The sequence below is a fragment of the Rhinoderma darwinii genome, chromosome 1, assembly GCF_050947455.1.
Source record: "Rhinoderma darwinii isolate aRhiDar2 chromosome 1, aRhiDar2.hap1, whole genome shotgun sequence".
Taxonomy (NCBI): domain Eukaryota; kingdom Metazoa; phylum Chordata; class Amphibia; order Anura; family Rhinodermatidae; genus Rhinoderma; species Rhinoderma darwinii.
This window is the reverse complement of record NC_134687.1, coordinates 60665585-60688802: the sequence shown is the minus strand read 5'-3', so window position 1 is coordinate 60688802 and position 23218 is coordinate 60665585. Positions and strand designations below refer to the sequence as shown.

Below are 23218 nucleotides of genomic sequence, written 5' to 3'. Positions count from 1 at the left end.
TGTGTGAGGCGGCACTATGGGGCATTATACTATGTAGGGGGCAGCTATAGGGCCATTATTATGTGTGTGGCATTTTATGGGGGCATCACACTGTGGGGAGGCACTATGGGAGCATGATACTGTGTGGGCTGAACAGGGTGTTTATAGGTGGTGATTGGGTGGGGTTACATGCGTGGCTTAAAAGGGAAAAAATTGCTGCATCTCTTGTCTCGCTTTACTATACTTGAAAGTTGGGAGGTATGTCTTCCATGCTAAAAAAATAGAAAATATTAGGGACAGGAACATAAGTGCATCGTCATACAGTGCTGCAGAATATGTTAGTACTATGTGAATAATGAATTATTGTTTATAATACCAAATTAAATTGGATCAATATTGGACTCCACCAATAGCTGTAAGGCAGGAAGTGATATTAGAGGGGGTGTTGACAACTTCTGCTGTACAGCCTAATTACATGTATCAATTTTGGTATTATATGTGGTGTTAAGGACTAATATACCTTACTATACTATTACTATGTATACTTATTAATACTACAATTTATTATGGTGGAACTACATAATATATGGACTCCAGAATATTAAATAGATAAAATGTAACTCATACATTTTATTTTTAACTATATTTATTAATTAGTCTCTGTTCTGATTATGTATTCATCCGTTTGTTTTTGTTTTTTTATTAAACATATATATAAAAAATAATAAAAAGAAAAAATTAAAACAGATGCTCTGACACCTTTTTCTGAGCTAAGAAATATATGTGGTCTCTGTAATGTGTACCTATTAAGATCTAAGATTGAAACAACAGATTGCAGATGTATCACATGTGGAACCTGTGCAGCTGAACAGAGACCCCAAAGACAGAGAGAGGCACCATCACATTAAAATGTTAAAGGGGTTTTCCGAGTTATTTAAAAAATCGGTCAAGGGATGCAAAACAAAAAAAAGAGCCATTACTTACCTTACGGATCCCCGTTGTTCCAGCATCGCTGCTCCGTTCCTCCCCGCTGCTGTTTATTGACATAGCTGCAGCGATAAAGTGCCCTGTATACCTAAGTGATCGATGCAGTTAAGTACTAGCCTTAGAAATCCTGTGCCGTATACACACTGAGACCATTGATTGGCTGCTGCGATCATGTGGGTATACAAGCACATCTTCACTGTAGCTGTCACTACGGCGGCGAGGTGGAACGGAAGCGGCAGCGCTGGAGCAATTGGGTTTTGTGAGGTGAGTGAAAGCCTCTTTTTTTTTTGCATCCCTCCTACCGTGCCTAATTTTTTAAATAACTCGGAAAAGCCCTTTAATAGCAGTACTTCCTGTCGAGTAGATTGCAATATAGGGCACTGCACAAAGGATTATCATGGCGCACAATTTTTAATTGATTGTTATACTGTATTCTGTAAGCAAATTAGTTGTTGGGACCATCTACTTCCCTTGTAGTGTCCCTCTACTGTCTGTAAATACAAGTCAATACCTGTACATCATAAAATAGGAGGCATTATACCTAAGTGTAGCAATAGCTACAAAGTATCAGTTATGGTGATATTATTAGACCAGAATCACACACACCGTTTTGATGCAGTTTTTGTGACAGTTTTTGGTGCAGTTTTGAGCCAAAGCCAGAAGTGGATCCAAAAGGAAACAAAGGTATAAGGGTGTGTTCACACGCAGTGTTTTCCGACGTAATTTGGGCATTTTCCACCTCGAATTACGCCTGAAAAAACGGCTCCATTACGTCTACAAACATCTGCCCATTGCTTGCAATGGGTTTTATGGTGTTCTGTTCCCACGAGCCTTAATTTTATGCGTCGCTGTCAAAATACGGCGCGTAAAATGATGGCTCGTCAAAAGAAGTGCAGGACACTTCTTGGGATGTTTCTGGAGCCGTTTTTCATTGACTCCATTGAAAAACAGCTCCAAAAACGGCCGTAAAATACACAGAGAAAAACGCGAGTTGTTACAAAAACGTCTGAAAATCAGGAGCTGTTTAAGCTTGAAAACAGCTCCGTATTTTCAGACGTTTTTAGTCACTGCGTGTGAACATACCCTAAAGAAAAGACTAATGCATCTTTTTTCTTTGCATCCACTCATGTGTCTAGCTATAAAAGCTAAACCAAAAACAGCCACAAAAACTGCATCAAGACTGTGTCTGTGATCCTGGCCTTAAGGCTGCAGGTTCATAACTATAGGGGGTAAAGAGATTGCAGTTGATTCTGAGCCCTGGTGCCTAATTGAGTCTTCTGCTATGAAAAAGGATGGACAGCAATACTATGAATCAGGGCCGGACTGGGACTTAAAATCAGCCCTGGCATTTTTAAGCACACAGGCCCACCGCAGGCCATACACAGCCACCAGTGTTTGGCTGGAGTACATGGGACCACCTTTCATCTATACAAGACATGGGGAGATTTATTAAAACAGGTGTAAATGAAAATAAGAATAGTTCTTGATAGCCCCAACTCCAACGAATCCACGGCACTTCCACGAGAATAATGTACATGCTCGTTATTCTAGAGGATTTTTTTGTATATAGTGCCCCACATATAGCCCCCTATAGATGGTGCCCCACATATAGCCCCCTGTATATGGTGTCCCACATATGGCCTCCCTGTAGATAGTGCCTCACATATAGCCTCTCCTGTAGATTGTGGCCCACATATAGCTCCCCTGTATATAGTGCCCCACATATAGCTCTCCCCTGTAGATAATGGCGCTCACACTTTTAAGTGAAAAAAAAAGACCAAAAAAAAACAACTTTACATACTCACCTCGATCCCGTTCCCACGTCATCATATGTCAATGCAAGCCTGCTCTTTTCTGAGCAGCTCTGCTGGGGCTGAACGACGGCACTGATTGGCAAGGCAGAATGACTTGCACCGTCAATCAGCGCCTTTCAACAACAGAAGCGGTGCGATGACGTCATCGCGCCGCTAGCATCGTTGAAAGGTGCTGATCGGCGGAGCAAGTTTTTCTGCCCTGCCAATCAGCGTCATTGTAAGACAGGTACAATTAGTGCATGAGGGGGTGGCAGCAGCTGGTTTCAGTGGCTTTTCTCCTGCCTGAGGTAAAAATTGAAATGGCATCCCCCTGACTGTTCTACATTGCTACCATTCTTCTCCTTTGCCTTGTACTCCCCTGGCATGCGCGGAGCAGTGATGAAGCTGGGCAGAGTACAACTCGCTGAACGGTGCGTGTTCATGGAGTACAAGGCAATGGTGCATCCAAGAAAGTTGGAGGAGACTGGTAGTGATGTATAACAGCCAAGGGGGATGTCAACTAAGCATGGAAAGGTGGGTTTGCAGTTAGGACTCTACAGGATAGCGGCACCGACCCATGACCCTTTATATAGTAATTAGCATATAGCGTGCGTTATTTTAAAAGTTGATTTTAAAGATTTTTCTGCATATGAAACAAACATACAGGGGAATGTTTGGATATATTGTCAGGTCATGTATTACCACATGGTGGCGGTTCAAGGGGTTAAAACTACCAGACAGGTTCTGATTAAACATACAATGAATTGCAACAATGCCATCTGATCTACACCAGAACCAAGCTTATTACATATATACGACACCAGAATCAATCTCAGTACATATATATACAGTACCAGAACTAAGCTCAGTACATATATACAACACCATAACAAAGCTCATACATATATGCAGCACCAAGACCAAGCTCAGTACAAATACATTTCAGTACAGAGATCATTTGCAAAGTCAGGTTAGCAGCTTCCAGTATGACCTGAACAATAGTAATGATATACTGGGAGTTGCTTATACCCCCAAAAATAGTACCCTCCATCATCTGTACAGATCATACAGTAATAATTATGCTTCATTCAAACCTGCATCGGGGCTCCGTTCATGGGTCTGTGAGATCTTTCCGTCAGGGGAACCCACGAACGGAAACCATACAGAAATCATAGCTTTCCGTTACCATTACCATTGATTTCAATGGTAACGCTTCCGTTGCTAATGGTTTCCGTTTGTTTCCGTTTCGCAAGGTTTCCATTTTTTTGGGCGGAATCAATAGAGTAGTTGACTGTATCCACCTGTAATCTATCACATTTAAGTAACTTAGATGTGATCTATTATAGATGGAACCTGCGTATCAGAGACACACAGGACATGCTGACACTGAACCCGTCAATCCCACGCACCTGACGTGTTCAGGATTCAGCGTAAGATACAGCTACTCTGTATACAGGATACAGGGCAGCTGTATCTCAAAAAGTAAAAAGATTTAAAAAAATAATAATAATTATAAAGTTGCACAAAACACACTGACTGACATTTTATAAAAAAACAAACAAACACTTCATAGGGGTACACAGCCTTTAATGCAAACAATCAGATCTTTACTAACAACCATCGTCCAGTACAACATGCAGTTTTACCAAAAGTCGGTGCAGTTTTCAAATGATTGTTATGGTTTGCAAAAAACTGCATGGACATTAACAATCATTTGAAAACTGCGCTAACTCGTGGGAATGCAGCACGTTGACGTGGTTTGCAGCTGTATCGTTGTAAGACAGCAGCTACTATATGTATATACTTTATGGGTAGGATCCCACAGGACGGATACGTTGTGTAAAAGCATACAGCGTATCCGCCCTGTGCACCGCAGGGAATTCCGGCTGAAAAACCGCAGCAAATTGTGGTGCAGTTTTTCGGACAGGAATGGCCGAGCGGAAAACTGAGCAGAAAAAATGGGTACTTACCATGGCGACGCTTCCCTCCTACATCCTGCAGCCCTGGGATGATGTTTCATCACATGTGACTGCTGCAGCAGTCACATGGATGAAACGTCATCCCAGGAGGCTGGCCCGGACAAAGAAACCTGAGTTCTGGGTAAGTATAAGATTGCAATTTTTCCTGAGTTGCGATTTTTTTGCATCGGAATCGCTGCATTTCCACCGCAAAAAAAACACATCTGCTATTTGTTGCGGGTTTTACCTCCCCATTGAATTAATTGGGAAAAACCCGAAAAAATTAAGCAGCGTTTATGCAAGTACGATTGACATGCTTAAAAAAACGGACAGCGGGTAAACTTCTGAGCTTTTTTTTCCACTTATCGTGTGGGTGAGATTTGTTCAAATCTCACACACTTTGCTGCAACTGCATTAGGACTTGTCCACATGTAACAGAATTGCTGCGTATTTTCCATCAGGAGTTGCGAATGGAAAATACGCAGAATACAATAGCAGCAAAGTGGGTGAGATTAATCAAATCCTATCCACACGCTGGGTAAAATTTCTGACAAGAAGTTTACCTGCGGTGCGTATTTTTCGTACTGCAGCATGTCAATTCCTGCTGCGGAAAGTGGACTGAAATGCTGCGTTTTTCACCATCCCCCAACATTGAGAAAAACACAGCAAAATCCACTCCATTTTCTGCAGCAATTCCAATACGTGTGGAGAAATCCTTGTGCTGCGGATTTAGGGCTTGTCCACACACAACAGAATTGCTGCAGCAATTCCATTTGAAAGTGAAAGGCTTTCCGCTGTGGCAAAAACGCACCATTTCCTGCGGTGTTTGCGACAGAAAATGGTGCATAAATTGCTGCGTTTTTCTCATTGTTGGGAGATGGAGACGTCTCCTATGAAAAACGCAGCAATTCTGCACACTTTCCATAGCGGGAATTGACATGCTGCGGTATGTAAACTACGCACCGCAGGTCAATTTCGGCTCTGAAATTTTACGCAGCGCGTGGGTGAGATTTGTTAAATGTCCCCCACTATGCTGCTACTGTATTCTGCTGCGTTTTTTCCGGACAGAAAATACGCAGCATTTCAGGAGCGTGTGGACGAGCCCTTACCACAACTAAATCCACTGGTAAAATCTGCAGTATTTAAGCTACGAGTGAAATAAATACAGCTATAGCGCTCTCGACATATATATATATATATATATATACACTACCGTTCAAAAGTTTGGGGTCACCCAGACAATTTTGTGTTTTCCATGAAAACTCACGCTTATATTTATCAAATGAGTTGCAAAATGACTAGAAAATATAGTCAAGAAATTGACAAGGTTAGAAATAATGATTTTTATTTTAAATAATAATTTTCTCCTTTAAACTTTGCTTTCGTCAAAGAATGCTCCATTTGCAGCAATTACAGCATTGCAGACCTTTGGTATTCTAGCTGTTAATTTGCTGAGGTAATTGGGGGAAATTTCACCCCATGCTTCCAGAAGGCCATCCCACAAGTTGGATTGGCTTGATGGGCACTTCTTGCGTACCATACGGTCAAGCTACTCCCACAACAGCTCTATGGGGTTAAGATCTGGTGACTGCGCTGGCCACTCCATTACAGATAGAATACCAGCAGCCTGCTTCTTCCCTAAATAGTTCTTGCATAATTTGGAGGTGTGCTTTGGGTCATTGTTCTGTTGTAGGCTGAAATTGGCTCCAATCAAGCGCTGTCCACAGGGTCTGGCATGGCGTTGCAAAATGGAGTGATAGCCTTCCTTATTCAAAATCCCTTTTACCTTGTACAAATCTTCCACTTTACCAGCACCAAAGCAACCCCAGACCATCACATTACCTCCACCATGCTTGACAGATGGCGTCAGGCACTCTTCCAGCATCTTTTCAGTTGTTCTGCGTCTCACAAATGTTCTTCTGTGTGATCCAAACACCTCAAACTTTCATTCGTCTGTCCATAACACTTTTTTCCAATCTTCCTCTGTCCAATGTCTGTGTGCTTTTGCCCATATTAATCTTTTCCTTTTATTAGCCAGTCTCGGATATGGCTTTTTCTTTGCCACTCTGCCCTGAAGGCCAGCATCCCGGAGTCGCCTCTTCACTGTAGACGTTGACACTGGCGTTTTGCGGGTACTATTTAATGAAGCTGCCAGTTGAGGACCTGTGAGGTGTCTATTTCTCAAACTAGAGACTCTAATGTACTTGTCTTGTTGCTCAGTTGTGCAGCGGGGCCTCCCACTTCTCTTTCTACTCTGGTTAGAGCCTGTGTGTGTGCTGTCCTCTGAAGGGAGTAGTACACACCGTTGTAGGAAATCTTCAGTTTCTTGGCAATTTCTCGCATGGAATAGCCTTCATTTCTAAGAACAAGAATAGACTGTCGAGTTTCACATGAAAGCTCTCTTTTTCTAGCCATTTTGAGAGTTTAATCGAACCCACAAATGTAATGCTCCAGATTCTCAACTAGCTCAAAGGAAGGTCAGTTTTATAGCTCCTCTAAACAGCAAAACTGTTTACAGCGGTGCTAACATAATTGCACAAGGGTTTTCAAGTGTTTTCTAATCATCCATTAGCCTTCTAACACAGTTAGCAAACACAATGTACCATTAGAACACTGGAGTGATGGTTGCTGGAAATGGGCCTCTATACACCTATGTAGATATTGCATTAAAAACCAGACGTTTGCAGCTAGAATAGTCATTTACCACATTAACAATGTATAGAGTGTATTTCTGATTAATTTAATGTTTTCTTCATTGAAAAAAACTGTGCTTTTCTTGCAAAAATAAGGAAATTTATAAGTGACCCTAAACTTTTGAACAGTAGTGTATATACACACACACACACACACACACACACACACACACGTACACATCAAACACGCTATGTACACACACTATATATACACAGATGTACACTTCACATACACTATATACACACAAACACACACATGTACACATCACATACACTATATATACACACACACATGTACACATCAAATACACTATATATATATACACACACACACACATACACATCACATACACTATATACACACACACACACACACACACACACGTACACATCACATATACTATACAGTATATACACACACACATGTACACATCACATACGCTATATATATGTACACACACACAGACATACACATATGTACACATCACATACACTGTATATACACACACATGTACACATCACATACACTAAATATATATACACACACACATACACATATCACATATACTATATATACGTACACACACATGTACAAATCACATACACTATGTGTGTGTGTATATATATATATATATACACACACATACACATCACATACACTATATACACATCACACACACACTATATATATATATATATATATATATATACATATATATACCATGTAAACCTCACAGACACACAAATATGCACATTACATGCACACATTATACACATATAAAGTACACACTGTAAACACACATGCACTTACTTTTATGTAGGATAATTTTGAAGGGAGTTCAGCAGTTGATGGGGGAAATTCTTCACTCCAGCACTTTAGCTCACAGCCCGACACAGAGCCCGCCGACAGTCTCCCCTCCCCCTCCCTCACGTCCCGACTGGTAACGCAGGCAGCAGCATGGGGGAGGAGAGGTTGTGTGAAGAGCAGGGAAGGGGGGGGCCGGAGGGGGAGGTTTTACACAGGGAGATTTGGTAATAGCAGCACAGACCATGGCTGCTATTATAGTCGGACGGCAGTTCTTAGCTGCTGTGCCGGCCGCCCCCTTACAAATGCTTACCCTGCCGCCTGAGCCGAAACTGATCGTTTGGACAGCCAGCAGGTGGCCTACTGCTCAGCGGCCCATCTGGCATTTGCCAGAACTGCCAGACGGCCAGTCCGGTCATTCTATGAATGGTTTCGGGTGGGGTGCACTGGTACATTTCATCGTGGCCCAGCAGGGGTCACATATTGTACTATTTAAATATATATTTATTTTCCAAAAATAGTTTAGAATACATTATATGCTGTGCTAGTTTATCTTCTGTTAATGGTGTGATTGTTTTACTCAATTAATGCAGAACAATCTGGAGATGAAAACCTTCCCCCTATCTCACCATACGAAGAGACATTCTTTTTCAGAAATTCAGAGAACACAAAGGTATGTGAAATCTTATACGTCAATGCAAATGAGTTCGAAATAGCAGCAGAATCCCTGCAAACAATATTTTTTTGCTATATCAAATATAATTACAAGGCTAATGTATGTAATTAAAATTGCTTCATATTTTTTCAGGTAAAATATAAATCAAATAATTCTATAAAAAACTAAATTACGTGACAAAGATACAGACGTAGCCGTCTTTACTTTGACTTTTAAATAAACATTAAATATACAGTGGCAAGATCCCTTATCTTGACTTTTTCAATGACTTTTCAATGGCTTTTGTGCAAGTTATCAGAATCAAGTTAAAGATGGCTACATCTGTAATTTATGTTACTTTTAGATTTTTTTGTAAAGTGAAAAAACTAAATATATACCTCCAATTTCTTAAAACTGTACTTTGTTAGAGTTCTGTATTAAAGATTTCAGGATTTTTTATCGGGCCTGCTTTCTTGGAATTATGACAAGTATGTGTCCTGCAGATTCTTATCACAAGCCACCCTGTTCCCTATATACAGTGGATGTAAAAATTCTACATACCCCTTTTAAAATGCCAGGTTTTTGTCCTGTTACAAAATCAATCCAAGATGAATCATTTCAGAACTTATTCCACCTTTAGGCCCCATACACCCGACCATAAAATCGCCGTAATTACGGCCCGTAAATACGGACCCATTACTTTCTATGGCCGATGGAAACCTTCCCGTAAATTTAAGGGAAGGTGTTCGTGTCTTAGAAATTTTCCGTATAAAATAGGACGTTTGCAAAAAAACAGCCCCAAAGCATAATGCTGCTTCCAGCATGCTGTAGGTATGGTATTCTTTTGGTGATGTGCAGTGTTGGCTTTGCGCCAAACATACCTTTTGGAATTATGGCCAAAAAGTCCCACCTTCGTCTCATCAGACCATAACACATTTTCCCACATGCTTTTGGCAGACTTGATGTAGGCCTTTGCAAAACATAGCCGGGCTTGGATATTTGTCTTTGTTAGAAAAGACTTCCGTCTTGCCACTCTACCCCACAGCCCAGACATCTGCAGTATATGGGAGATTGTTGTCACATGCACTACACAACCGGTACTTGTCAGAAAGTCCTGCGGCTTCTTTTAATTTTGCTGTAGGCCTATGTGTTCCATGGCATATCTAATGCCTTAGACATTCTTTGGTACCCTTCTCCTGACTGATGCCTTTCAACAATAAAATCCCTTTGATGTGTTGTAAGCTCTTTACAGACCATGGCTCTTGCTGTCACATGCAATAAGAAAATGTCAGGAAAATCCTAATAGAACAGCTGAACTTTTATATGGGGTTACTCAGAATCACTTTATCCGGTTCCCGACCGCTGGCTGTGTACGGCGGGCGGTCAGGGTCCTTAAAACCTTCGCCATAGACAATTTACGTCACAGGTTTTTGCTTGCTGCCCGAGCGATCGGGCAGCTGAATGTCGGGCCCTGAGGAGAAGATAAAAGCAGCTTTCACTGCTTCTATCTTCTTTGATGTCTTCTACACAGTGCTCAATGATTGCTCTGTATATGAATAGAGGCAGCGGCAGCACCGCTGTCTCTATTGGTCCCAGTGATCATGTGACTTGTCACATTATCGCCAGGGTGCTGTTAGTGACAGACTGCTTCTGGGTCATACTAGACCCAGCACAGCCCTATTAGTGACAATAGTCACTATAAGAGGGCTGATTTCCACTGTAACTGGGGCTGCTGTGCAGCCCCAGTTACAGTGGAGAAACATGGTGTAGAAGAAGAAAGAAAGAAAAAAATATAGTCCGCCAAAGGTCTTTTTTGACCTTTAAGTGACAGACCATAGTAATAAAAAAATAAACGTAAAGTAAACCAAAAATAAAAGCACAAATAAAAGATAAGTAAAGCAAAAAAATGTAATAATAATACACATAAAATACGCACCCTAAAAAAAAACGTTCCCCCCGCCAATCAATGTTGTAACGCTAGCCCTGAGCCAATTGCCCTAAAATAGACATGTAATATATTAAAATTTACGGTAGACAATGACAATCACAAATAAAAGGTATATTTTAGGGTAAAACTATGTTATTACCAAAAATAAACAGCTAAAATGTAAAAAAGCTTATTTTTTTTACTATACTTTTCAAACTTTAAAGGGAATGTGTCGCAAATTAAACCTTTTTTTTTTAAGTAAGTTACTTATTTCTATTATATTTTTTACGTTTTTTGCTGTATTTTTTTTTTTCTTCCACATGGTGGAAACTATTAAAAATTCAATAATAATTTGACATGTTTTCCTATGTTGGCCACCAGAGGGAGCACTTCCCAAAATCACAGCAAGGTGAATAAGGCAAAGCAACCTGACTCATAGCTGCCGTAAATGTGGGAGGGAATCTCACATTCCCTCCTAGAAGCCAGGAAAAGGTGTCTTCAAATTGCTAAGCAGTGTCCGGCTGCCATTTTAGGTGTGATTGTTGAAATGAATCTCGCAGAAGCTATAGGACACACCAAAAGGCTAAGGGTATGTTCACACGCTTACTAAAAAAAGGGAAAACAGCTCCTGATTTTCAGTCATCTTTTAATCAAACTCGCGTCAATGGGCAGATGTTTGGAGGCGTTCTGATTCTGATTTTTCAGCCGTTTTTTGGGATGTTTACGGGCCGAAAAACGGATGAAAACACTGCATGTGAACATACCCTTAGAATGATGAAAGTGAAGTGAATAACTTTTCAGTTGACAGGTTCACATGGTGTGTATTTAACACATTTTGTTTGCTCATTTTACATGCCTCTCCCGCTAAATGTCTTTATCCCTCCATCCTGCTGACAGTCTCCTCCAGGATCACCAGCCAATACTGCTGACAGTCACCACCAGGATCACCACCCAATACTGCTGACAGTCTCCTCCAGCGTCACCATACAATCCTGCTGACAGTCTCCTCCAGCATGCTGGAGGAGACTATCAGCAGGATTGGGTGGTGATGATGGAGGAGACTGTCAGCAAGATTTGGTGGTGATGGAGGAGACTGTCAGCAGGATTGTATAGTGATGCTGGAGGAGACTGTCAGCAGTATTGGGTGGTGATGCTGGAGGAGACTGTCAGCAGGATTGTATGGTGATGCTGGAGGAGACTGTCAGCAGGATTGTATGGTGATGCTGGAGGAGACTGTCAGCAGGATTGTATGGTGATGCTGGAGGAGACCGTCAGCAAGATTGGGTGGTGATGATGGAGGAGACTGTCAGCAAGATTGGGTGGGGACGCATCACCATACAATCTTGCTGACAGTCTCCTCCATCATCCCCATACAATCTTGCTGACAGTCTCCTCTGCAGTAGAGGAGACTGTCACACCACTCTGTGATAGGAATAACCATCTGCTGCTGACAGTCTCATCCCCACCTCCTGCTGACGGATATCTCACCTCCTCACCCGATCATAGTCCGCACACCGTCCACACTGACAATACATCTCACACTCTGCACAGCTACAAACATACATACGCACACACACACACACACACACACACACACACACACACGCAGCTCTACTACGCAGACACACACACACACACACTCAGCTCTACTACATCTGACAAGCTTAGCTCCGCACACCGTCCACACTGACAATACATCTCACACTCAGCACTGCTACATACATACATACATACCATACATACACACACTCAGCTCTAGTACACAGACACAGACACATTCAGCTCTACTACATCTAACAAGCCTAGCTCCGCACACCGTCCACACTGACAATACATCTCACACTCAGCACTTCTACATACATACATACATACACACAGACTCAGCTCTACTACACAGACAAACACACTCAGCTCTACTACATCTGACAAGCTTAGCTCCACACACCGTCCACACTGACAATACATCTCACACTCAGCACTACTACATACATACATACATACACACACACACACTCAGCTCTACTACACAGACAAACACACTTAGGTCTACTACATCTGACAAGCTTAGCTCCGCACACTGTCCACACTGAGAATACATCTAGCGACAGGGGGGGGGGTGGCCCGTTGGGGGTCACGAGAGCGGGGGTCTATGAGAGAGAGAGACAGACAGAGACACACACCTTACCTGCAGTGCAGCTGGTCTTCATAATGGCGCCTGCTATCTCCCTACAAACCGGCTTATCTGCTGTGTGACTCTGACCTGCGTCTGCGCAGTACAGAGCCAGATAGCAGAAGCAATGAACGCCTCACGTTCATTGTGCCCTATGCATTGTAGCTGCCGTATTCCATCTATGTATGTGTCGTTAATCGATACATATAGAGATGAAAAAAAATGGCATCCCCCATAGAGAAGTAAATGTATGAATACATTAAAAAGTAGAAAGTAACAACACAAATAAATAAAATTTTTGTTTACATTATATTAAAAGCAATACAATAATAAGAAAAAAAAATCATGACATCTTCCCTTTAAGCCTAAAAATTCTAAAATAGCAAAAAGATGTGCATAAAAATGATAAAAAAAGAAACCTGCATTGTCTACGGAAAAAAAAACAACGCAAAAAATCACGTCGCTAGCCCAACAAATAAAAAAGTTATAGCCGTTTAACTAATGAGTGCTAAAAAGGGCTAAACGGTGTCTGGACCTGAAGGCTCAAATTAGCCCGGTCCTGAACCGATTAAATAATGGCAGCTGTGTACTGACCACTATTTAACATGAGTTTAAATTTGATTAGCCAATTCTGAACACAACCACATCCCCAATTATAAGAGGGTGTACACACTTATGTAACCACATTATTCTAGTTTTGTTATTTTTATTTTTCCCCTCTAAATGATTTCATTTGTTTTTCAATGGAATTGTACAGATTATGGGTCACATTAAGGGCACATTCAGACGTGGCGGAATTGCTGTGGAATTCTGCTGCGGACAGTCCGCAGAGGAAATCCTTAGCAGACAGTTTGTCCATTGGTTTCCACACCTTTTTAGGTATCTTCGTGCAGACGTTGCGAAAAACTCCGCTGTGGACCATAGGCTGCGGTGTGGAATTTTCAGTCCGCAGCATACACTGTCTGTTGCGGAGAAGAAGCAGAATTTCACTGCGTATTTCAGCCTTTGCAATGCAAAAACTGAAATCTGTGGCAAGTCCGGGGTGGTTTTCTGCAACGTCTGAATTACCTGTCAACTATGCAAATGTCGGTGCAGATTCGTTGCGTAATTGCCCCGAATCTGCACCAACAGTTGCAGCGGAAAATTTCCGCCACTTCTGAACATGCCCTAAAGGTGGAAAAAGTTGTGAAGTGGCTCATCTTATACTGATTTTTTTACATGACAAAAACCTGGCATTTTAACAGGGTTGTGTAAACTTTTTATGTCCACTGTATATATAAATACTACTGCTGGTTACTGAAATATTTGATATAAAAATAAATATTGCAGATATATACTGGTAGCTGATAAAACATGTCAGTATTAGAAGCAATAACCAAAAACCAAAATAGATAATTGATAAATAGCTTATGTTGGACTATTCTAATCCGTTAATATCAAGAGGTAAAGTAAGTTGAATTCTAGCTATTGGTCGGAATTTAAAAATTGTGAACTGACCTTTTGTTGTGGATTGAATGGAAAAAAAGTATCAGTTTTTACTCATGGCACATACCTATGTGGAATTCTTCAAACTTCACATGACTGTAAATCTGGGAGACGTTGAGAAAGTGGATGCAAGTAACATCTACTACATTATCTGTACTCAGAGAGTTATTGCTGTGTTATCTGTGGTGTTACATAGGACTTCAGGTGACATCTACTACATTATCTGCACTGTGTATATATGTGCCTGTGTGGGTATATATGGGTCTCTATGTGTGTGTCTTTGTGCTTGTATATATGTGCCTGTATGTCTATATATGTGCCTTTTATGTATTTGTATGTTCCTGTCTATGTATTTATGTGCCTGTGTGTGTCTGTATGTCTATATATTTACCTTTAATGTATGTATATATTCCACAATGTGTGTGTATATATATATATATATTTGCCTGTTTGTCTAAATATGTGCCTTAATGTATGTACAGTATACATGTTCCAGTATGTGCGTGTCTATATACAGTGAAGGAAATAAGTATTTGATCCTTTGCTGAATTTGTAAGTTTGCCCACTGTCAAAGACATGAACAGTCTAGAACTTTTAGGCTAGGTTAATTTTACCAGTGATAGATAGATTATATAAAAAAAAAAACAGAAAATCACATTGTCAAAATTATATATATTTATTTGCATTGTGCACAGAGAAATAAGTATTTAATCCCTTTGGCAAACAAGACTAAATACTTGGTGGCAAAACCCTTGTTGGCAAGCACAGCAGTCAGATGTTTTTTGTAGTTGATGATGAGGTTTGCACACATGTTAATGATTTACAGATCATCTGTAAATCATTAAGATTTCGAGGCTGTCGCTTGGCAACTCGGATCTTCAGCTCCCTCCATAAGTTTTCGATGAGATTAAGGTCTGGAGACTGGCTAGGCCACTCCATGACCTTAATGTGCTTATTTTTGAGCCACTCCTTTGTTGCCTTGGCTGTATGTTTTGGGTCATTGTCGTGCTGGAAGACCCAGCCACGAGCCCTTTTTAATTTCCTGGTGGAGGGAAGGAGGTTGTCACTCAGGATTTGACGGTACATGGCTCCATCCATTCTCCCATTGATGCGGTGAAGTAGTCCTGTGCCCTTAGCAGAGAAACACCCCCAAAACATAATGTTTCCACCTCCATGCTTGACAGTGGGGACGGTGTTCTTTGGGTCAAAGGCAGCATTTCTCTTCCTCCAAACACGGCGAGTTGAGTTAATGCCAAAGAGCTCAATTTTAGTCTCATCTGACCACAGCACCTTCTCCCAATCACTCTCAGAATCATCCAGATGTTCATTTGCAAACTTCAGACGGGCCTGTACATGTGCCTTCTTAAGCAGGGGGACCTTGCGGGCACTGCAGGATTTTAATCCATTATGGCGTAATGTGTTACCAATGGTTTTCTTGATGACTGTGGTCCCAGCTGCCTTGAGATCATTAACAAGTTCCCCCAGTGTAGTTTTCGGCTGAGCTCTCACCTTCCTCAGGATCAAGGATACCCCACGAGGTGAGATTTTGCATGGAGCCCCAGATCGATGTCGATTGACAGTCATTTTGTATGTCTTCCATTTTCTTACTATTGCACCAACCGTTGTCTCCTTCTCACCCAGCGTCTTACTTATGGTTTTGTAGCCCATTCCAGCCTTGTGCAGGTCTATGATCTTGTCCCTGACATCCTTAGAAAGCTCTTTGGTCTTGCCCATGTTGTAGAGGTTAGAGTCAGACTGATTAATTGAGTCTGTGAACAGGAGTCTTTTATACAGGTGACCATGTAAGACAGCTGTCTTTAATGCCGGCACCAAGTTGATTTGGAGCGTGTAACTGGTCTGGAGGTGGCTGAACTCTTATTGGTTGGTAGGGGATCAAATACTTATTTCTCTGTGCACAATGCAAATAAATATATATAATTTTGACTATGTGATTTTCTTTTTTTTTTAATATAATCTATCTCTCACTGGTAAAATTAACCTAGCCTAAAAATTCTAGACTGTTCATGTCTTTGACAGTGGGCAAACGTACAAAATCAGCAAGGGATCAAATACTTATTTCCTTCACTGTATGTGGTTAATTTTTGGTTTGGGGAGGGCAGCAATAGAGAGTCCCGCACAAGGCGCCATCCAACCTAAGGCCAGCCCTGCTTCCCTTCAACACATGAGACGCTGTGTGAATCGGCCAGCCAGATTAGAGATCACGTGACAGCACAGGGGAGCTGAACGGAGCCTGTGTTTTGAAATCTAGATGCTCGGTGAGCAAATAAATAGCATCTACATGTACAAAATGGCCATTACAAACAGGCAAAGCAATAACAATTTTCATGGGAGTGGTTCTTTAAATGGGAAATAAAGTTTAATATCAAATATAGCTGCGGGAAACTGATAAATGGGAAGATTTGGGTTCACTAGTTAATATAAAGCTGAGCAGCAGCACTCAATGTCAATCAGCAGCTGCAAAAGTAAATCTCTCATGTTGCAAAAAAAGAGAGATTTAAAACGTGATTCAAGTAAAGTATCACCCATATATAAATACATTTTAAAGTACTGTTGTAAAGTACTGTTGTATGTAGAAGGTGTTTTATCATTAATATAAGAAGGGGCAATTTACAGTAATGTGGAATGCCTTACAAAAGGTTTGTGGCATACAGGCCAGAGGCGTAGCTAGTTTCTCCAGCACCCAGGACAAACATTCAGTTTGGTGCCCCCCTTCCTACCACTTTCCTGACAGCTGAGGACCAGAAGGGAGTGGATATCTCACAAATACGGGCACCGGTAAGAAAATTACCTTCACAACAATGTACATAATGAGCCTTTCTAACGGGCAAGAGAATAAAATATTTTGTGGGAGTGCTTCTTTAAGCATGTTAAAGGGATTTTCTAGTTTCGACAACCATTGAAGAAGATGACTCCTAGTCCTTACTGTGGTTGCAGTGATCATGGGTTATCTCTGTAATACAAGGATGTCTTTTGATAACTGTTCGCTACTGTGCGTAATAGAAGGTAGTTCGAACAGTTCTCCTCATTACATCCATATGTATGTATGGATAAGTGTTGTCAAACAAAGATAAACCCCAGAAATATGTTTGTTCTTTAATTCTGCAAAAAAATATCTGAATAAAAATATACAAGAAGAAACATAATGTTATTTTGTCAGTGGTAAGAAGAATTCTATTACTGTATTCTTGAAATATTTTCTAGGAAGCTCCTGGTGACATCTTTTCAATTTCTAGTAACAGTGAACCGAGTGAAGGGATAGGAACTAAAACAAGGTAAAATAATTTCGACTACCAATATCTAATAAAAACACATGTATTTTGTTTAATAATCATTTTATCTACCATATGTTTCTGTTATTGTTCAGTACAATTTATAAAGTGTCAAATTGACCATTGTGAGATTTATAGAGCAATTATCACGCACAATGATCATTATCTTCCTGAATAGTTTCACCACAGTAACAGTTTTCATTTCAGGATATTCTGACTATTGTCTAGTCTATTTTTAAAGATTATGTAATGTCTTTCTCATTCTTCTCCTCCTTTTCTTTGTTCTCGTTCTCCTATTATTTCTTCCTCTTCTCTTTCTTTTCTGTATCCTCCTTCTTCTTCTTCTACTTCTTCTTTCTCCTTTGCCTTCTTTCTCGTCCTTCTCCTCCATCTTCTCATGTACATCTTTTTTCCCAGTTCTACTTCTATATCACCATTCATACCATCTCTTACACATGGCCTGCCAAACATGAGCTGTAAAAAAAATTCTCATATTGACCTTAAGGTTCACCAACATTGAGCATTTTTTTTATTTCGGGTTAGGAGGGAAATGCATAAACAGATACATTAACACAGCCTATTCACAAATGTATGTCTAGGCTATCCTTGTGTCTGATTTGTACTGCTCATTTTTTTTGCTCTTGGAGGCCTTCCTATATTTGCTCTGTTATTGATATGTATGTAATCTTTATTTCCCTTCAAAATACTAAAAGATTTAGAGAAAATAATGGTCTGGTGCTTCTTATAACTAGAAAAACATATTCCCTTACGCTAAGTACAATTGAATGTTTATTTCTTTATGAAGCAAATCTATTTCTATCATAGTTCAGCGGAGTCAATATATTCAACGTTGGAGGAAAGCAATATCCAGTTAGGTTTAGGAATATCATCCTCTGAGAACACACAATCATTTCAAGATACCTCAGTAAAGAATGATGTCTTGAATGATGATAAAGTAGAACCAGCAACTCAAAATCAGAATTCATCATCCCAAGAAGAATTCTCAATCACACCATATGCATGCTTCTATGAGCCGTATGCTACTTTGAATAAATCTGGCTGGTTAGACAAACTTTCCCCGCACAGGTGAGCTTTGTTTTCTTTTATTTTGGTATTAGTGTTGTTTTAGTAATATAAATACCCCATGTTAGGTGGGGGGGGGCATGTAAATTACATGTAAACGGCTTGAGTTGTTGTCTTCTGTACTGTTGTTTAAAATTGTATGAGGTAATTATATAGGTTTCTGTAATAGATGGGTGAAAACCTTACTAAAGCTTACATCCTAGTTGCCAACAAGTTTTACTAGCACTTTAAGATACAAAAATAGCCTACTTACAGTTTATACTTGAAGTTGGAACTTGGGCAAGAAGTCGGCATAAAAAGTCCACAGACCAATAAGTTAAATAGGATATGCTTTCCCCCTTATAAAAAAATGCCTGAAGTTCAACACTGGTGGCCTTTCTTCTTAGTGTTATACTTTAGATAGAACATACTTTGATCATCTCTGATGTTCCTTGGATGTGTATTGGAATAGTTATATTCTTCCATGGCAGTGATGAGAGAAACTCACGGTACATCTTGCAATAGATCGGGCAAGAAGACTGGGCATTATGTCCTTACAATATTTACTATATATAATGATGATATCATAGACCCTTCTGTGAAATGTACTTCAGGAAGCAAAATCCTTTAGAGATATTTCTCTTTTACGAACACTGACAGCTGTGAGCACATGGAAACAGAACAAAAATTAGAACAACAGTGACTCAATACACATAGGAAAAGGAATGGTGGGATAGCTAAACGTTTATATTATGGAGCGGCCTAGTCAAAGTCAATTATAAGAGTAACTATTCAGCCGGATAGACTTGGTAGAGTTTTAGCACTAATAGAAATTGCATGCCAAAACCCAACAGAGAACAAAACGGCATTAATGGTCCTTCTGAGGGTGAAATTATTAAAAGTTTCAAAAAAATGTTTTATTGAGGGCGTAAATAAAATGTAAGCTCACATTAAAATGACTTTCAGTACAGTATCAAATTTGTAGTATATATTGTCATTAGAATTTGCAATTGCAGAGTCATCGCCTGGTCAAACTTAAAATAAAAATTAGTCGGTAGCAGCACAATAGTTTTGCTGTGTCTGGACTCTCCCCTAAAATAGCAATCTAAATGTACAATATTGATCTCCACTATAACGTGCCTGTTATGTCTGGAGTGCCCTCTATAACAGCAGTCTGGCGATGTATTCTGGACTTCTTTCTATAACATCAGTCTAGTTTTGTAGTCTGGACATCGCCCTGTAACAGCAATTTGAATGTGTAATGTGGAGTGACCCATTTAATAGCAGTGGCTTCTGGATATGTGTGCAAGTGCCTCACCTTGGATGTTCTGTCAGTACCTGGGCCTATGACCCTGTCTAATCCTGAGTGTTTAGATAATCCTCTGCTTCATATCACCTATGAGTGAAGAAGTACCTGGCTCTGGGTTGGTGTCAGAAATCACAGTTATTTGTGCATTGTATTGTACAATTACTTGGATTTTTGGCAGTGCTATTCGCACCTTATATAGCTCACCTATTCATGCGCTACATGTTTTCTTTACTTTTCATTTTGCCATTTATGAGGCTGCTGTGTACTGTATGCCATTATTACTAGGGCAGTGTATGGCATTATAACTTGTGCTTTGTATGGCATTATTATTTGCACACCCTATGACATTTCTATTTGGACACTGTATAGCACTATTATTTACACAATGTTTGACACTGTTGTTTATGTAATTGTTGCCTTCTGTGGGCAACTCCAACACTTTTTATATACATTAGCTTCTTTTAAAGTCAGATCTTTATGGTATTATTTGCATACTGCATGGAAATATTAAGGGGTCTCTGATTTGTCAGGTCTGATTTTATAGGCATTATTAGCTCATTCTAATATATGGCAATATTGTTTGGGTACAGTAAGGCAATATTTGGAGACTATATGGCAGTTTTAATCGGAGTCTGTATGGCATTATTATTTGGGCACATATTTAAACTTAAAAACTAAATACATAAAATAATAAATCTTCCTATGTGTACAGGGAGGACAATAGTATTACCATGCTCTAGTTTTATTTTGTATCATGTTCTAGAGATGGCCTATGGATTCCTGAGGTGTGGCTAGGGGGATGATCAAATGCGAATGTGCAGTTTTCCATCTATACTGCATTAAAGTTATAGATATTTCACTGCTCCTAACTGCCCCCTTACAGCTTCAAATGTGTGCTCCAGACACAAAAAGCCAGACTGCTGTGCAGCAACAAAGTGACTTTTTATTTCAACTCTGACCAGGAGATGAGGCTGCTAGAGACAAAGCGAGCTTAAAAGTGAATTAAATTCAGTTTCAAAACAGGAAAACCTGCCTGTGGCTATCAGGTAGGATTTATTTTATAGATATCATATCATGCAGGATCTACCATGGTTTAAATCACCACTGTAAAATACATTAAAGTGTACCTGTAAAGATACCAAAAACTTTTTTATATATGTTCCTTTTAACACAATAAAAAACTTTTTTCAACATATAACACTAACCTAATTGCAAGTGTTAGCCTGCTATACTGTAGTCTTCTTCCCTCCCTTCCTGCTCCTCCGTCGATCTTACTTCGACAGTCCCAGCTAGTTGTCAGTTGGAATTCGTAGCCAGCAACATCAGATGCTGGTGACGCATTCTATGAAGAAGGGTTGACGAGGGGGAGGCACCACGTTGGCGTGCGCTCTCCCAAGCCTCCTCACTCTAAGGCCCCATTCACAGCACTGCTCCTGACTTCACTGCCCATATATGGTGTCCCAGGCAGAGCACTAGTATAGGCTCTGCTCCGGGACTTCGACTCTGGGGATGCCCCCTACATCACTGTCCATGGGCCTTCCTAGTGCCAGAGTTCCCGAGCAGAGCCTCTGGTAGCTCTCTGCCTGGGACTCCAGCTCTGCTCCTGACACCACTGCCCATATATGGACAGTGGTGTCAGGGGCTTCCCCAGAGTCGGAAGTCTCGGAGCAGAGCCTCTGCCAGTGCTCTGCCTGTGCCTGGAACTCCAGCTCTGCTCCAGACATCACTGCCCATTCATGGACAGTGTTATCCCCCTCTTTGTATTTCGCTCCTTGTCTAAAGTTGCGATCAATGCTGCAGTCCTGCAGCGGTGGCCGCGATTGCAAACTGTTTTCTCCTTCTACTGTAGTGGATGGCCGGGGTCTCGGGTTGCGTGCGCGGTGGGTCTCGGCCCGTCCAACTCTCTCCAGCTGTAATCAGTTCTATGGACCTCTCCAGGGTTAGGTGGGATTGCCTCAACCACGCACACCTGGTTGAGATGAGGAGTCAGCAAGGTTTCATGCCGAGACTACTAGTGCTATTGTATCTAGCAGCATTTGGAGTGTGCATTGAGAAGGCAGCACAGTTTGATTGACATAAAGCATGTACCGCCCACATTTAGATGAACGTGCTGCAAGGAAAAAGGATGAAAAAAGATACTTCTGAGGGTAATATATTGGATTGGATGGCATGATTAGACTTAGATTTTAATGTTTATTGAAAAATAATAAGGGTTTTAAGTTGGAATAACACTTTAAGCAGACGGTTGTAGCAAAAGTGATAAAATATGAAGCTCAAAGGAAATATAAAGGCTAGAAATTTATTCAGTATTAATAGGACCTGGCAAGTGGAAGATTTTCATCGGGGGATATAACATAGCCCAAAATAAAATGTTAACAAAAAATTGCTACTATCAGTTTTTATTCAGACATTTCACATAATCATTTTTGGGAAATTCTATTTGGGTTAATGAACGCATTAATAAATTTGCCCCATTACTTTGTATGATTTGGCAAATTGGTAAAAAAAAAGTAATGCCGTAAATTATTGTGAAAAGTTGGTTGTGGCTGCAACATTTCCGAAAACAATAAGTGGTGACAGTGCTGTACTTGTATTTTATTCAGCAGTTGCATGTTTCAGAAGAGGTGGGTGAAAGTGGATGGACATCACATTTCGTACTATCTTAGCGACAGGGTAAGAGATTTATCAAACCAAATCTAAACTAAATATAGTATAGTGCTTTTGGTCTATAATACAAACATATTAACTTATTCAGATGAAAAAAAAATATTTGGTTATATATTCAATTGTGTCACATACTTGGTACAGCACGGCGGTTCAGTGGTTAGCAATGTTTTCTTGCGGCACAATGGGTCCTGGGTTTGAATCCAACCAAGGGCAGCATGGTGTACATATGTTCTCCTGCGTTTGCTCGGTTTTCACCGGGCACTCTGGTCTCCCCTGGGTATTTGGGTTTCCTGCTACACTCCAAAAATATACAGACAGTTTATTTCGATTGTGAGCTCTATTGAGTCTATTACTAAGGTCAGAAACCACCTACCCGAGCTCCACTGAGGACAATGAATGAGGATATATTCTAACATATCACATATATTGTATTTCCTG

General features: G+C 40.5%; 1 protein-coding gene across 2 annotated transcripts in view; it reads left to right on the top strand.

Annotated features, from left to right (window-relative positions):
* Positions 1–23218, top strand: part of ARAP2 (ArfGAP with RhoGAP domain, ankyrin repeat and PH domain 2) — a 325755-nt gene that overhangs the window by 27983 nt on the left and 274554 nt on the right. Inside the window, exons 4-7 of one of the 2 annotated variants that reach the window (XM_075858963.1) lie at positions 8809–8888; positions 17675–17745; positions 18568–18828; positions 22720–22786. In XM_075858963.1, the coding sequence (XP_075715078.1) occupies positions 8809–8888; positions 17675–17745; positions 18568–18828; positions 22720–22786 (479 nt within the window). Of the gene's footprint in view, positions 1–8808; positions 8889–17674; positions 17746–18567; positions 18829–22716; positions 22787–23218 lie in introns of both variants that reach the window. The other variant, XM_075858955.1, reaches the window with a different exon arrangement.